Consider the following 14,795-nt stretch of genomic DNA (forward strand, 5'->3'; position numbering starts at 1 on the left):
AGGTGGTGAGGTTTTTGGACACCTGTGCTTTATAACAAAAAACTGCACGATGCCTCTGATTCTGCGTGAAATGACTTGCTGACCACTAACTAGAGACCCCTAAGCAACCCTAATGTTGCCTGTTTCCCTCACCTGGGAAGTTAAGGATAAAATTAAACTATGGGCAGACCAACTGCCAGAATGCTGAAGGAGGCCATTGCTAGGAATGGCTAGGGAGTCATCATTCAAAAGCTCAAGATTTATTAGAACCACTGCCTTTCCCGTGCCCTGGGAAGCAGCGGATATTGATGGGACCAGGTAAACAGAGGAGGAAGAAGTTTTAATTTAAATATAATAATCTTAGTACATGGAAACATAATATAGCCCCCCCCCCCGATATGTAGTTAATAAATCTAGGTAAAAAATCATTTAATTTAGATAATCTAATTTCTATAAATAATAACTAATTTTTAAATCACTCCTTTTACCCCTTTGATTTAGACCAATTTATAGAAATTTAGTAGATATTTAATTATAATCAGCATTTGAAAGTTTGTGCTCGTATAGCTTCGTTGGCTATCTGATTAATGACCCTCTTGGTCAAAATAACCTTTGTTTAATATGGTTGATCTGTGGGACTTCCTGTACTTTTCAGTTATTTCTTTGTTTAACATGATTGATCTGTAAAACCTTCTGTGTTTTTAGAAGTTATTTCTGTGGTAACCGTTTTTGTTTTAATAATATTATGTATTGAATATTATATAACCTCCCCTATAAAAATAAAGATTGATTTTTCTCGGTGAGTCAATCAGGTCTAGAGAGCCTGGCTGTCCTCCGGCACCTCACCCGGTGTCTCGTTTCACCTGAGCCGTTCCTCCTTTGGGGACCCAGAGACCTGCCGAGGCTGGATGGACCCCGGCAAGTTACCTACAAAGGAATTCCCATTAGATTCTCAGCTGATTTCTCAAAAGGCAAGATGGGGCTGGGAAGAAGTATTCCAAGTCATGAAAAGCAAGGACCTACATCCAAGATTACTCTATCCAGCAAAGCTATCATTTAGAATGGAAGGGCAAATAAAGTACTTCCCAGATAAGGTCAACTTAAAGGAGTTCATCATCACTAAGCCCTCATTATATGCAATGTAAAGGGACTGACTTATCTAAGAAAAATAAGATGATCAAAAATATGAACAGTAAAATGACAACAAACTCACAACTATCAACAACTGAAACTAAAACCAAAACCAAAAACAAACTAAGCAAACAGCTAGAAAAGGAACAAAATCACAGAAATGGAGATCACATGGAGGATTATCAGCAGGGAAGGGGGAGGGTGGGATTGGGGAAAAGTACAGGGAATAAGAAACATAAATGGCAAGTACAAAATAGACAGGGAGAGGGGAGGTTAAGAATAGTATAGGAAATGGAGAAGCCAAAGAACTTATATGTATGACCCATGGACATGAACTAAGTGGGAAAATGCCTGTGGGAGGCAAGGTGCAGGGTGGAGGGGAGGAAAAAAATGGAACAAGTATAAAGCATAATCAATAAAATATATTAAAACATTTTTTTAAAGATCATAGTACTTTATCTCCACCTGTACATTAAACAGCTTTTTCTAATAAATTCCCATCATTATATGCACTTTTACCCTTTCAGGGGTGTCCAACCTTTTGGTGTCTCTGGGCCACACTAGAAGAAGAGCTCTCTTGAGCCATTCACTAAATACAATGCGACACATAATCACAAAAACATCTCGTAATGTGTAAGTAAAGTTATGATTTTGTGTTAGGCCGCATTCATAGCCATTCTGGGCTGAATGCAGCCTCCAGGCTGCAGGTTGGACATCCCTGCTTTACATTCAAAGGAAAAAAGGTCCTTTCATAATATGTTACTGGTTTCTTTGCTGCCTTGCTTTAAGTGATTGAGACAGGCCAGACTAATGGAGAATCAAGAAAAGTATTAGGTTAACAAGGCCCCACAGGATCTGGTTCCCTCCCACCTCTCTAAGATCTCCCACCACTCTCCCTCACTCTGCCCTCCAGCTACACCAGCCAGTTTCCTGTTCTTCCTTCTTGCCAAGCTCATTCCCCACTTGGTGCCTCTGTAATTGCTCTTCACCTGTCTTTCCATTTGGGTTCACCCAATCAAAATTTGCCAACCACCCCACCACAGCCCACAATCATATCACACATTTATTTCCTGCCCAGCACCCACTGCTGCCTAAAATCAAGTTCACTTATATTTTTGCTCATTTACTGTCTCCTTGCATTCCTATCAAATGCTCCACAAGAATGAAGGCTTCCATCCTGCCTTGTTCATCACTGTATCCCAGAAAAGTGTATGGCCTGAAAATAGGCACTCAATACAAGTTTGCAGAAAAAATAAGTAAATGAATAAATACAAGAATGAACATTTTGCCCTATTCAAGGGGTTTCAGAAAGTAAAGACTCAGGAAGGGTGGTAAAAAGATATGAACATTCTCAAGCAGCTTTCATGTTACTTTAGGGCAGAAATTCTGACACTGGATTCAAGTAAGTTTCATTGAGTGTTGAGATGATTTTACTCAGAAAGTTGACTTAGCCCTGGCTGGTATAGATCAGTTGGAATGTAATCCTGTGACCAGGACTGTCCAACTTTTTAGTGTCTCTGGGCTGCACTGGAAGAAGAGTTGTCTTGGGCCACACATTAAATACACAAACACTAATGAAAACTAATGAGCAAAAGAAAAAAAAAAAGGCTTTAAGTAAATTTATGATTTTGTGTTAGGCTGCATTCATAGCTATCCTGGGCCGCGTGTGGCCCACAGGCTGGACACCCCTGCATGTAACTGAAAGGTTGCAGGTTCAATTCCCAGTCAGGGCACATGCCTCGGTTGGGGGTTTCACCCCTGGTCTGGACATGTACATTCCCCAGTCCAGTGTGTACGGGAAGCAGCTGATTGATGCTTCTTTCTCGCATCAATGTCTCTCTTCCCCTTCCTCTCTCTCTAAAAGCAATGAAAAAAATGTCCTTGGGTGAGGATAGGAAACAAAAACAAAAAAAGAAAGACTTTAGGTGTGAATGTTTTTTTACAAAATTTTAGGTTTGATGGCTCTATTTCCTAATTCAATTTTTTATTTTTCTTTTTTCACATTATCTTTTTTGCCTATGATGATTCCTTTGTTCTATTTCATATACTACCACCATAAATCAAATGCTTCATGACTTAGCACCCATAATCTTTATATCATGTTTCTTTCACTTTGACCTAAAGAACAAAATAATGATGACAGAAAATTTTTATGACCATCTGTCACCAACCTTCACCTTCAAATTAACTAGTCTAATAGTAACTAGAATCCATACTTGACATTGAGGGGGGATCCCCTAAAAACCACAATTATCTTCTAGATGGCAGGTTTCCCCTGCCAGGTGGATGTTCTAAAAACCCATCTGTATCAGTGTACCAGCTGGTGCTATTGTGAGAGGCTGTGTTTAGATTCAGTGAATTTTTTCTGAGAACCCTTTGAACACATTTGCCCATTTCATGATGGGTGATTTACAAGTATACCTGCCCTCACTGTACTGAATGCTCAGCAGTTTTTGACCAAAAATTACATAACCCCTGTGTCCCACCCTCCCTATTCACCTGACCTGGTCCCATGTGACTTTTTGTTTATTTGTTTCCCTGGATGGAAAAAGTCCTCAGGGGAAAACATTTTGCCAATATAGAAGAGGTAAAACAAAAAATGGCAGAAGCACTAAAAGGTATCAAAACCAACACTTCAAAAACTGTTTTGAGCAGTAGGGAAAAAGTGTCAATAGGTGTATTGCATCAAATGGAGAAAACTTTTAAGTTGACTGAAGTTTAAACATGTAAGAATACAAAATTTTTTATAAATAAATTCTGTTTTAGGGGTCCCCCCTCTATTGTAGGCTATGAACCACTATGGACAATTCATTTAAACAGTATCCACTATATTACTTGATAGTAGTTTGTTGATGTATTTATTTACTTATTAAGAAAAGGTTCCAAGTTATCAGCAAAATGAAAATCCTTTTCCCTAAAGTACTGTACCACTAGGGCTGAGGATCAGTACATTATATCAACTACTGGACACAAATCCTCCGGGATGGTATAAACTTTCAAGTTCAACATCCAAAAGAAATCCAAAGTGTCCTATCATAGATTGATCCAATTAGATTCAGAAAAGATTTACAACCAAGTATACATATACTCCTATTGCACTGATACTTAAAATCATCAGACAATCTGTCACTAAGATACTGGAAATACGTGAAGAGCTGGGAGACTTCTCTGAAACATATTTATCAACACATTATTGGTATACGCTAGCATTTGATGTATTTTGGCTACTTCCAGATCTTCCACTAGACTGTAAGCTTCTTAAAAGCAGAGACTATGTTCATTTATTCATTTACACAGTCAATAAATACTACTGACCACCTAGGTTCTAAGTACTGATGATACTGGAGTGAATAAAACAGTCAAAATTTCCTATGCTCATGGACTAGCCTGCATTCTAGTTAGAGGAAACATATAATAAATAAATGAATACATAATATGTCTGGTGTTGATATGTGCTGCCAAGGAAAATAGCATCAGAGACATGCAGTGACAATGGACTGGTATTATTTTCCACAGGTTGATCATTAAACACCTGTCTGATAAGGTGAAAATTAAGCAGACCTGAAGCGATGTGTTAAGCCATGCAGGAAATAGGGGGAAGAAACAACACAAAGGCCAGTGTGACTAGAAGAGAGGAATAAGTAGGAGGGAGAAGGGGAAGAGACGAGGTCAGTACCACGGCAGGGGACCAGATCATCCAGAGCATGAGAAGACTTTGGATTTACTGAGACAATACACCACTGGAGCAGAGCGACATGATCGGACTTCTGTGTCTGAAGAAAGACTCTACCAGCTGTGGTAGAGAAGACTAGAGAAGTACAGGCAGAAGCAGGGAGACCAGTTAGGAAGAGGCAGCAATAGTCCAGGAGAAAGGGAATAATGGGTTAGGCTAGAATAGCACAGTGGAGATTGAAGAGAGAAGGTTATTCAGGACTTGCTGTCAGATAAGATGTGGGCATGAGAAAGGAAGAGGTTAAGGATACCTTAGAGGTTTCCAACCTGAGCAACTGGTAGCATGGAATGGAGATTTCATTTACTGATAACTGTGGGAGAAGTGTTTTTTTGTTGCTGTTTTGTTTTTTGGTGGATGGAAATAAGAATTCAGTTTAGGCATTTTAAGTTTGAGATGCCTCTCAGATATCCAGATGGAAATACTAAGTACAGTGTAGGATATTCAAGTCTTGATTTCAAGAGAGTGAGGGCTAAAAATAGATGCATGAAAGTAATCTGTATAAACATGGTATTTAAAGATGGAACTGCATGGGATAACCTACTGTATAAGTGTGTGTTGGGGGTGGGGGTCAAAGTTGTGCCCTTGTGTACTGCACTGAAGAGATCAGAAAGTGAGGAGGAAAACAACAATATTAAAGAGCAACCAGAAAGGGAGAGAAGGACTTGAGAGATGCTCTAGAAGCAAAGTGAAGAAAGTGTTTCAAGATGAAAAGAATTATCCAGTGACGTAAGGACTAAGAACTGGTTTTTGGGTTTAGTAACTTGTAGGTTATCTTGAATAGTGGCTTCAGCAGAATCAGAGAAAAAGAATGCCTATGGAATGAGTTCAAGAGAAAATGGGAAGAGGAGAAGTAGAGACAACCAAGTACAGAAAAGTTTTGCTGTGAAAGGAAAGAGAAAAAGGGGTTGGTAGCTGAAGGGTATCTGAGGTCAAGAGAGCATTTTTTTTTACACATAGTAAATCTTACAGCTTTTCTGCCTAGGAATGACAGTGCAGAGAAGAACACAGGTGATGAAGCAGGGGAGACTGGTCACTGTAGGAGTGACGTTACTGGAGGGGATGGGCACAGTGCAGAACAGGCAGAGGGGTTGGCTTTATGAGGGAACGTAGCCTTATTTATCTGTGTGTTCCCAGGGTCTCGCACAGAGATTAGTCCATAGTAGGGCTCTCAAAAAAGTATGCTAAAAAAATAAACAAACAAATGCATTCTTGAACAGGGTCCTCTCTTTTTGAACAATATTAAGCTATGAAGAAAAATATAGCCTGCTTCACACACAATTAATATACAACACTATATTTTTATTGAGAAATGAGAATCACTCAAAAGCAAGTAAGATTAGGACAAGGTGTAGAAAAGAAGAAGGAAGGCTGCAGTTATGTATGACCAGGATTCACATCGCAGGGAGTAGGAAGAATGAGAGGTAATAGAAGAAATGTTTACCTGACTAACCAGTGTTATTAGACAGGAACAAGGGAAAGCACGCACGCACACACACGCCTCCAGGAAAAGACTGAGAAAAATGAGGAGCAAACAAAATAAATAAAGAAAATTTTAGAAAAGAATAAAGAAATGAGCAGAAATGTCCAGTCAGATGACTGGATCAATGTATCCAGATATACTACAAAAAACTGCCCAACCAGCCTGGGATCTTCTAGAAGTCCTTCATCATGGCTATTGTCTCTGGGATTGCCACCTGTGTCTTACCCCCCTCTCTCCAGGGCCCAGGGGGAAGGTGTGTTCTGCAGCGACATTCTTCCATCTGCTCCTCTGTGGCATTTTTACTGACAAATACTCAGGCCACTAGAGTCCTGCTCACTGAGGATTTTCAATGTCAGTCATCTTCCCATCCAACCTAGCATGCTCAAGGATCTGAGAAAGTGAGAAGCAGTGGCCCCTTGCCAACAGATGGAGGGCTCCTGATGGAACAGCTCCACAAACCTAACACCCTTAAGGATACTTTTGTCCTTTCTTTTTAAAAAGTTTTAATGCACAGGAAAATCTGAGATAATCATATCAGTAATTTTCCCCCCTTGGAGTATAAACAGACCGTTTAGGACCAGCTTGAACTTTCCCAGGCACTGTGATGTCATCTGGTATACAGACTGTATCACTGACCTTTCCAAGTGAATATTTTACTCTGCTAGATAGTTTGACTGTCTAAAATGCCAGTGTTAGATTCCCCTACTCCACTCTGGGGAGGGTACAGAGTACAGACAAGCCCACCCCTAGGGTCTCTCACTTCCTGTCATCACAGAAGCTCCAAAAATGGAAAGAAGTGGGAGAAGAAGAAAAAATTTTCACTGAAAATGCTTTAGGAGGGCCAAAGTTGAATAACATGACAAAGATGAATGTCATATAACCCAATCCAATGAAATAAAAATTTACTCAACAAGTTTGTCTTCTATACTGTTTGTGATAAAATATTAATTGGGCCCTGGCTGGTGTGGCTCAGTGGACTGAGGAATGGACTGTGAAGCCAAGGGCCACTGGTTCAATTCCCAGTCAGGGCACATGCCTGGGTTGCAGGCCAGGTCCCCAGTAAAGGGTATACGAGATGCAATCACACATTGATGTTTCTCTCCCTCTCTTTCTCTCTCCCTTCCCCCTCTCTAAAAATAAATAAAATCTTTAAAAATATTAATTGGAAGATATGGCAGATTAAAAATATAAATGTGTATTTATTTGCTAATCTTTGTTGGGAGGTCCAAGATTTTACCTTGAGTGCAGGCAGGTCTACTGTTGAATTGCAAGTTGTCTTTCTTTCATATGCCACACCCATTGTGATGACCTATGTTTCCAACAGACATAAACAAGAACCTGAAAACACTCATGAAGTGATTTAGGAGCAGAGTCCTTCTAGACTTTTAAAACAGCCTCCCAATCTTTTTCAGTTTATTTCTCCATATAATTGAGCAGTAATTTATTTTAGTGATTTGAAACGCTCACAAACCATTCTTTTTAATAAAACTCAAATTTCACTGGTTTACATCAAATTTAACTATACTAGATAACTATAGTAAGTACCATGAACATGAACAAATACAGAAGTACAACTGACTCTGTAAGTATAGCTTGGTTGGGAGGCCATATGGGTGTGATATGTCATACCCATAACTCACACAGTAAAAGCAAGTGTTCAGTGTACCAAGTTGGTTAAAACATTAACATGAAAAACCTGGTTCTTCCTGCCGATGCAGTAATGAATTACAGGTCAGGAAGCCTGTCAGTATATAGGCTAAATTTATTAGTAGTAAGTTCTAATGGGAGAACAAAAGCAAGGGTGGCAAAAGCAGGGTGGCTAGAGACCAGGTTACCAGAGGCCAGGTGACCAGCACCTGGGTAGCCAAAGGCTGGCTGGCCAGGGCCCCCATAACCACTCCCTGTGGCAAGAAAGGGCCAAAACAGTGAGTCCCTTGTTCTGAGGACTTATATAGTTGGCAGGATGGGGGGTGAGGGAATTATATTGATTGGCTGGTGAAGGTGGTGCCAGCTTTCTCCCAGGGAGACATAACTACCCAAATGTAAGTATGTGTGGGGGTCTGTTAGGCCAAATCCGTATCTTACTCTAGACTCCTCTGTTCATTTTGTATATGTGAGGGGAGACAGGCGATTAACCAAAGTTGTTTTATGGGCTTTTTCTTTGGGCACTGTGGACCCCCTTTGCTTCTCCCTTCCAGGCCTTGGGATGAATACACAATCTCAAGGTTTTCCTTTTCCCAGCTAGTGGAGAGGATACATACAGATTTTCAAGGGCTCCCCACTCCTTCACAGTCACAGTTTTGCTTGTGCTGTTCAGAGTGCCTGGCAATCTTATAGAACAGGCTCAGGACTGCTGAGTTAGTGGGTAAGACATGTCTTCCTCCTCCTCCCTGCCTTGGTTTATTATCTTTTCTACCTAAGTGCTAAAAGGCATTGCCTGCCAACCAGGATGCTAGTCTTTGGCCAGCAATGGCAGCGCAGTCTCAGAGTTCTTCCTATGCTGTCTACCTGAGTCAAAACGGTCTGTTGGGTAAGAAAATGTTCACTGTACATCAGGTTCAAAGTACTGTAATGAATATTAGTTATCATCAACACCCCAAACTTAAAGATTTTAATTTATCAAAATGTAAATCACAATTAGTTAAATTTGTAAGTAGGGAAATTACTTTCCTGCTATAGACTTGTTTATCAACAGGAAAAGCATCCAGAAGTTTGAAGGAAAGGGAACTCATTTTCATGGATCTGTTTGCTTTTCCATCTCTCCCACCAGACTAAGCTCCCTGCATGTCTGTTGCCTTTGTAACAGACATGTATCACAGAACATGACACTGAACAAACTTGGTTGGTAAATTTGCTGAATATGTTCACACATCTTAAAATACTGGATCAGTATTTCAGCTGGCCTATAAATAAATTTTCTAGGGCTGATAAAACATAATGTTAGAAGGTCTGACTCATGGTCTATTATCTGCCAATATTTTCCATCTCTTTTTTTGTTACACTGTATGTATGTTTCCTGATACTGGTTAATTAAACCTACAAATCAGGATCCTACTTATACCTGCATTACAACTGTGTTAATGCTAATAATATTCTGTAAATGACTTTTTTTTTAAATTTATTGATTTTAGAGAGAGGAGGGGGTAGAGAGAAAAAGAGAAACACTGATTCATTGTTCCATCCATTTATGCATTCATTGGCTGATCCTTGTATATGCCCTGACCAGGGACTGAACAGCAACCTTGGCGTATCAATAAGATGCTCTAACCAACTAAGCTACCCAGGCACGGCTAAACTATTTTACCTTGATTAAAGTTATTAGTGCCCATTAAAAAATAAAAATGGGTTGAATGTCCTACTGAATTGGAATTTCACATTCCCACAATGTGGCAGCTAATACTTTCCATTTCTAGCACTTCTATTAAGAACATAAAAGTTCTCCTGGAACTAACAAATTCTTCCCATCCAACACAATTATATAACCAGAGAGTTGAACAGCACCCTGGAGATGATTTCTTGCCCCAAATCTCTCCCAATTAAGGGATCCCACTGAAAACCACTCATCTTTTAGGGGCAGGGAGGGATGTTTATCCCACATTAGAGAGAGCTGTACCCAAAGTAAGCTCTTAATACACTTAATACACTTTTATTTAATTGAACTGAACAGGTCTGAAATGGGTCCATTTTATTAATTCTGATTTTCCTAGGTATTAGCTGTAACATCCACTGAATCTGTAATTAAAGATTTGCATGAATCTTCTCATTAACCAATGTTCAAAAAGAAATTCAGTAGAAAAAGATTTTTTTTTAAATTCAGTAGCGGAAACCCAACTTCCAGCCAAGATGGAGGCATAGGTAGATACACTTTGCTTCCTCACATAAAGAAGGACAACAACAGATTTAAAAACAAACAAACAACAACAACAAAAACAATCAAAACTGCCAGAAATCAAACTGTATGGAAGTCTGACAACTAAGGAGTTAAAGGAGACACATTCATCCAGACTGGTATGCTGAGACAAAGAAATATAGCCCAAATGAAAACACAGGTCAAAACTCCAGAAAAAGAACTAAGCAATGAGGAGACAGACAACCTATCAGACGCAGAGTTCAAAACACTGATAATCAGGATGCTCACAGAAATGGCTGAGTATGGTCACAAAATAGAGGAAAGAGTGAAGGCTATGCAAAGTGAAATAAAGGAAAGTGTACAGGGAACAGTGAAGGAAAGGAAACCAGGACTCAAATCATCGATTTGGACCAGAAAGAAGAAATAAACATTTAACTGCATGAACAGAATGAAGAAACAAGAATTCAAAAAAATGAGGAGAGGCTTAGGAACCTCCAGGACAACTCTGTTCCAACATCCAAATCATAGGGGTGCCAGAAGGAGAACAGGAATAGCAACAAATTGGAAACTTATCTGAAAACATAATGAAGGGGAACTTCCATAATCTGGCAAAGGAAATGGACTTCCAGGAAGTCCAGAAAGCTCAGACAGTCCCAAAGAAACTGGATCCAAGGAGGAACACACCAAGTCACATTATAATTACATTATCCAAGATTAAAGATTAGGAGAGAATCTTAAAAGCAGCAAGAGAAAAGGAGACAGTTACCTACAAAGGAGTTCCCATTAAACTCTCAGCTGATTTCTCAAAAGAAACCTTGCACACAACAAGGAGCTGGTAAGAAGTACTCAAAGTCATGAAAGGCAAGGACCTACATCCAAGATTACTCTATCCAGCAAAGCTATCATTTAGAATGGAAGGGCAGATAAAGTGCTTCCCAGATAAGGTCAAGTTAAAGGAGTTCATCATCACCAAGCCCTTATTATATGAAATGTTAAAGGGATTTATCTAAGAAAAAAGAGAAGATCAAAACTATGAACAGTAAAAAGACAACAAACACAACTACCAACAACTGAACCTTAAAAAAAAAAAGCCCAAAACAAAAACAAACTAAGCAAACAACTAGAACAGGAACAGCATGACAGAACAGGAGAGATCACATGGAGGGTTATGGGGGGGGGGGGGGAGTGGCAGAAAAGGTACAGGGAATAAGAAGCTTAAATGGTAGGTACAAAATAGACAGGGGGAGGTTAAGAACAGTATGGGAAATGGAGAAGCCAAAGCACTTATATGTACAACCCATGGACATGAACTAAAGTGGGGGTGGGGGGGGAATGGTGGAGGGATGGGGGTACAGAGCAGAGGAGGATAAAGGAAAGGAAAAAAAATGGAACTGTGATAGCATAATCAATAAAATATATTTTAAAAAACTCAGAGGAAACCCGTGATCAGTCAAATCTATTACATTAATGCTACTAATGTAAGTAAATAATAAACCTTTAACAAAAAATGGAAAATGAAATCTCTAGTTCGCTTATGATCAATAAAGGGTTTCCAATTTATCCATAATGCTCACACGTTGCACTGGCTGGGTAGCTCAGTTGCTCAGAGCATCATCTGGATACACCAAGGTTGCAGTTTTGATTTCAGACTAGATCATATATGAGAATCAACCAATTAATGCATAAATAAGCAGAACAATAAACCAATGTTTCTCTCTCTCTCTTCTCCTTTCCCCCTGCTTAAAATCAAATTTTAAAAAATTTTAAAGAATTTTTAAAAATGCTCACATATTCTCAATTTCTAGTATGATTTTTAAAAATATTTTTTTATTTATTTTTAGAGAAAGGGGAAGGGAGAAAGAGGAAAGAGAAACATCAATGTGCGGCTGCCTCTCACATGCCACCTACTGGGGAACTGGCCTGCCACCCAGACATGTGGTGTGACTGGGAACTGAACCAGCAATCCTTTGGTTCACAAGGCAGCATTCAATTCACTAAGCCACACTAGCCAGGGCCCTATGATTTTTTAAAAACAAATAAAATCTTCCACCACTCACACAACTAAATTATATACTTTCACTTATAACTGGAGTGCTCACAGACTTAACCATAGTACTGTAGTGAAACATGTTATTATGCTAATTAGTTTTCCACCTAGTTAACACCCTGTGATCCCATATGATATGATAATGAAGAGAACAAAGCCTCTGGAGCAGTAATCACCACCAATAACTTTACTTACTCAAATATGTATTCCAAAACAGTACATAATTTACAGTATGGCCCTGCTTAGTGCACCTATTATAATGCATCTGTTTGGGGGGGGGGGGTGTTTACGACATATGCTAGGACACAAAGTATACATTACAAAACCCATTTCCTTCTGTTTTGCTGAAAGGGAACACACGTGATCCCTCAACAGCACGATTAGTGCTTTATTAATATTTTTCAGGCTATAATTTAAATTCCCACTTCCTCCTAAATATCTCTGGACCAACACTCCTGCCAATCCATCCGTCTCTTTCATCACAGCTTCTTTTCATAACTAATGGGTCAAGTTACTTTCCCCTCATTTCAACACGGTGCTCTGTATCCACCATAGCCCACTGCTGAATGCCAAACTACAACATATTGAATTTCACCGTCCTTCATTGTTTCCAGTTTAACTGCCATTTTCCTACTATGCACGTGAGAGAAATGCGTTCCCACAGGCATCTCATAAATTTCCAAAGCGCTATTTGTGGATTTACGAAACACGTTCCTTCTCTGAATTCCCTTTATACCACAGAAACAGCTCTGAAGGGCTGAGATTTCTTTTTCTTTTTGCAAGTACCCTATGTAAAAAGAAACTAATGGAAAGCATTTCTATTTTGCTAGCATATTTAACTCCAAGAGCCTTCACATAGAGCAGTAGAGGAATATCAGGGCAAATATCTTAAATACCACTTTCGGCCTTCCAAATTAAAATTAAAAATTTTCAACCCTCAAAGATTATCTTGTCAAATATCCATTCTTCTCAGGTTATACCAAAAGGGCTACCCAGCCCATTATAAACGACTGGCTTTGGCTTTTGCACACCCTAAATCTTGCCAAACCCCCCACCCCGCCCCCCGCCCATGTCTCACAGACACACATAAATCCTTAGGCAAACCCCAAACCTGTCAATGAAGTGGACTATTTCTCTGCCACAAAGGGGCGGCCTGCGCCTCGTGCAAGGCGGCCTCTGCACACATGTGCTGGACTGACAAGTGCGGAACTGCCCTTCATGGACCCCAAGCTGGAGGCCTAGACCGAAAACCACTCTTCCCCAGTCACTGCCTTCACCTCCCCGCACCCCACCCCACCCCACCCTGTGGCCGCTCTACCCCGAAGACCAGCGGCCGAAGACAGGTGGCCGGCTCTGAAGTGACCAGACCCCAAGCTGGCGTTTCCTTCCACCCAGCCCATGACGAATGGCCATGCTCAGACCCACTTCCCTTCCACCCACCATCCTTTTGCCTTCCCCCTCTTCTTCGCCTCAGGAAATTCCGTCGGAACTTCACTCGGGCCTGGCCGAGCAGTCCTGCCCGGAGCCCAAGCACATAGTCCCCGGTCCGCTGTGCCCCCACGCCTCGGCCCGAGGCGGCCACCGACTCCGGTGACCCCCGGCCTGGCGCCTCACCTCTTCTTCGCTCTCGCTGCGGAAACACAGGCATGCGGCCCGCTTCTTGTAGCCGTCGCCGTCATAGGTGCGGGTCTGGTTCGACTTGAGCTTCATCATCCTCCGAGCCTGGGTGGGAGTGCGGTGCGGGTCGCGGGAGTAGAGGGTGAGGAGCCCGCTCCGGACGGCCGTGCACGCGCGCACGCGCGCTCCCGGCTCAGTAAAGAGAAGCAGGGAGAGTGATCCGCTTCTCCGCTAGACGGCTGCGCCACTAATCCGCCGCAGTTGCCTCATTCCCCCTGTCCCAGGTTCCGCGCTGCCACCACCACCGTTAAGGCTGCCGCCCTCGCTGCTACCACCGTTGCCACCCCCTTTGCTGCCACCACCCCCGACGACAACCACGCCGCCATCTTGGGCGCGCTGCGTCAGTGGCGTAAGGCTGTGCTGGCCTGTCTGATGACCACGCGCTCGTAGCGCTGGCCGCCTTCGGGAATCGCGCCCGCCCAGCCTGCGCAGCGTAAACGAGCGTCTTGAATGAGTGAGCTGAGCAACTCCAGGCGGTCTCTACGCCAGGAGCGTAGGGGTGAGGTTGGTGCGGCGCAGACTGAGAGCGCCTTGGAAGTAAAGCATACTGGAGCAGGGCGGCCTCACGAAGGAATGACCAGGGTGGAGCCCCAGCTATTCATCCTTGCAGCTCTGCGAAGAGGGAAACGGACTTGCACAAGGTCACGCAGCGAGTCCTAGGCTGAAGATGACCCAAGGCCAGGCCGCCAGGGTCTTGACACTGCCAGTCCATCAGGCAGGGGTTGAGAGGCAAGGATTGGGGGGAATAAAGTGGGATACAATTAAACGCAATGAGAGTGCACCCCGAAATCCCTGGGATTAGGTACTACACCGAAACGGTGGGGGCTGGGGCGGGAGTATGTTGGGAGGGCTGGCATGGTTCACTGACATCCAGAATGTCTGGAAGTCTTATGGGCTG

General features: G+C 41.8%; 1 protein-coding gene across 1 annotated transcript in view; it reads right to left on the reverse strand.

Moving 5' to 3' along the window:
* NUDT3 (nudix hydrolase 3) overlaps nt 1-14,249 on the reverse strand; it is a 118,732-nt gene extending 104,483 nt beyond the window's left edge. Inside the window, exon 1 of the mRNA XM_028509296.2 lies at nt 13,835-14,249. Within this exon, the coding sequence (XP_028365097.1) occupies nt 13,835-13,933 (99 nt within the window). The 5' untranslated portion in view covers nt 13,934-14,249. The remainder of the gene's footprint in view (nt 1-13,834) is intronic.
* Between the last annotated feature and the right edge of the window lie 546 nt (nt 14,250-14,795).

The sequence above is a fragment of the Phyllostomus discolor genome, chromosome 4, assembly GCF_004126475.2.
Source record: "Phyllostomus discolor isolate MPI-MPIP mPhyDis1 chromosome 4, mPhyDis1.pri.v3, whole genome shotgun sequence".
NCBI lineage: Eukaryota > Metazoa > Chordata > Mammalia > Chiroptera > Phyllostomidae > Phyllostomus > Phyllostomus discolor.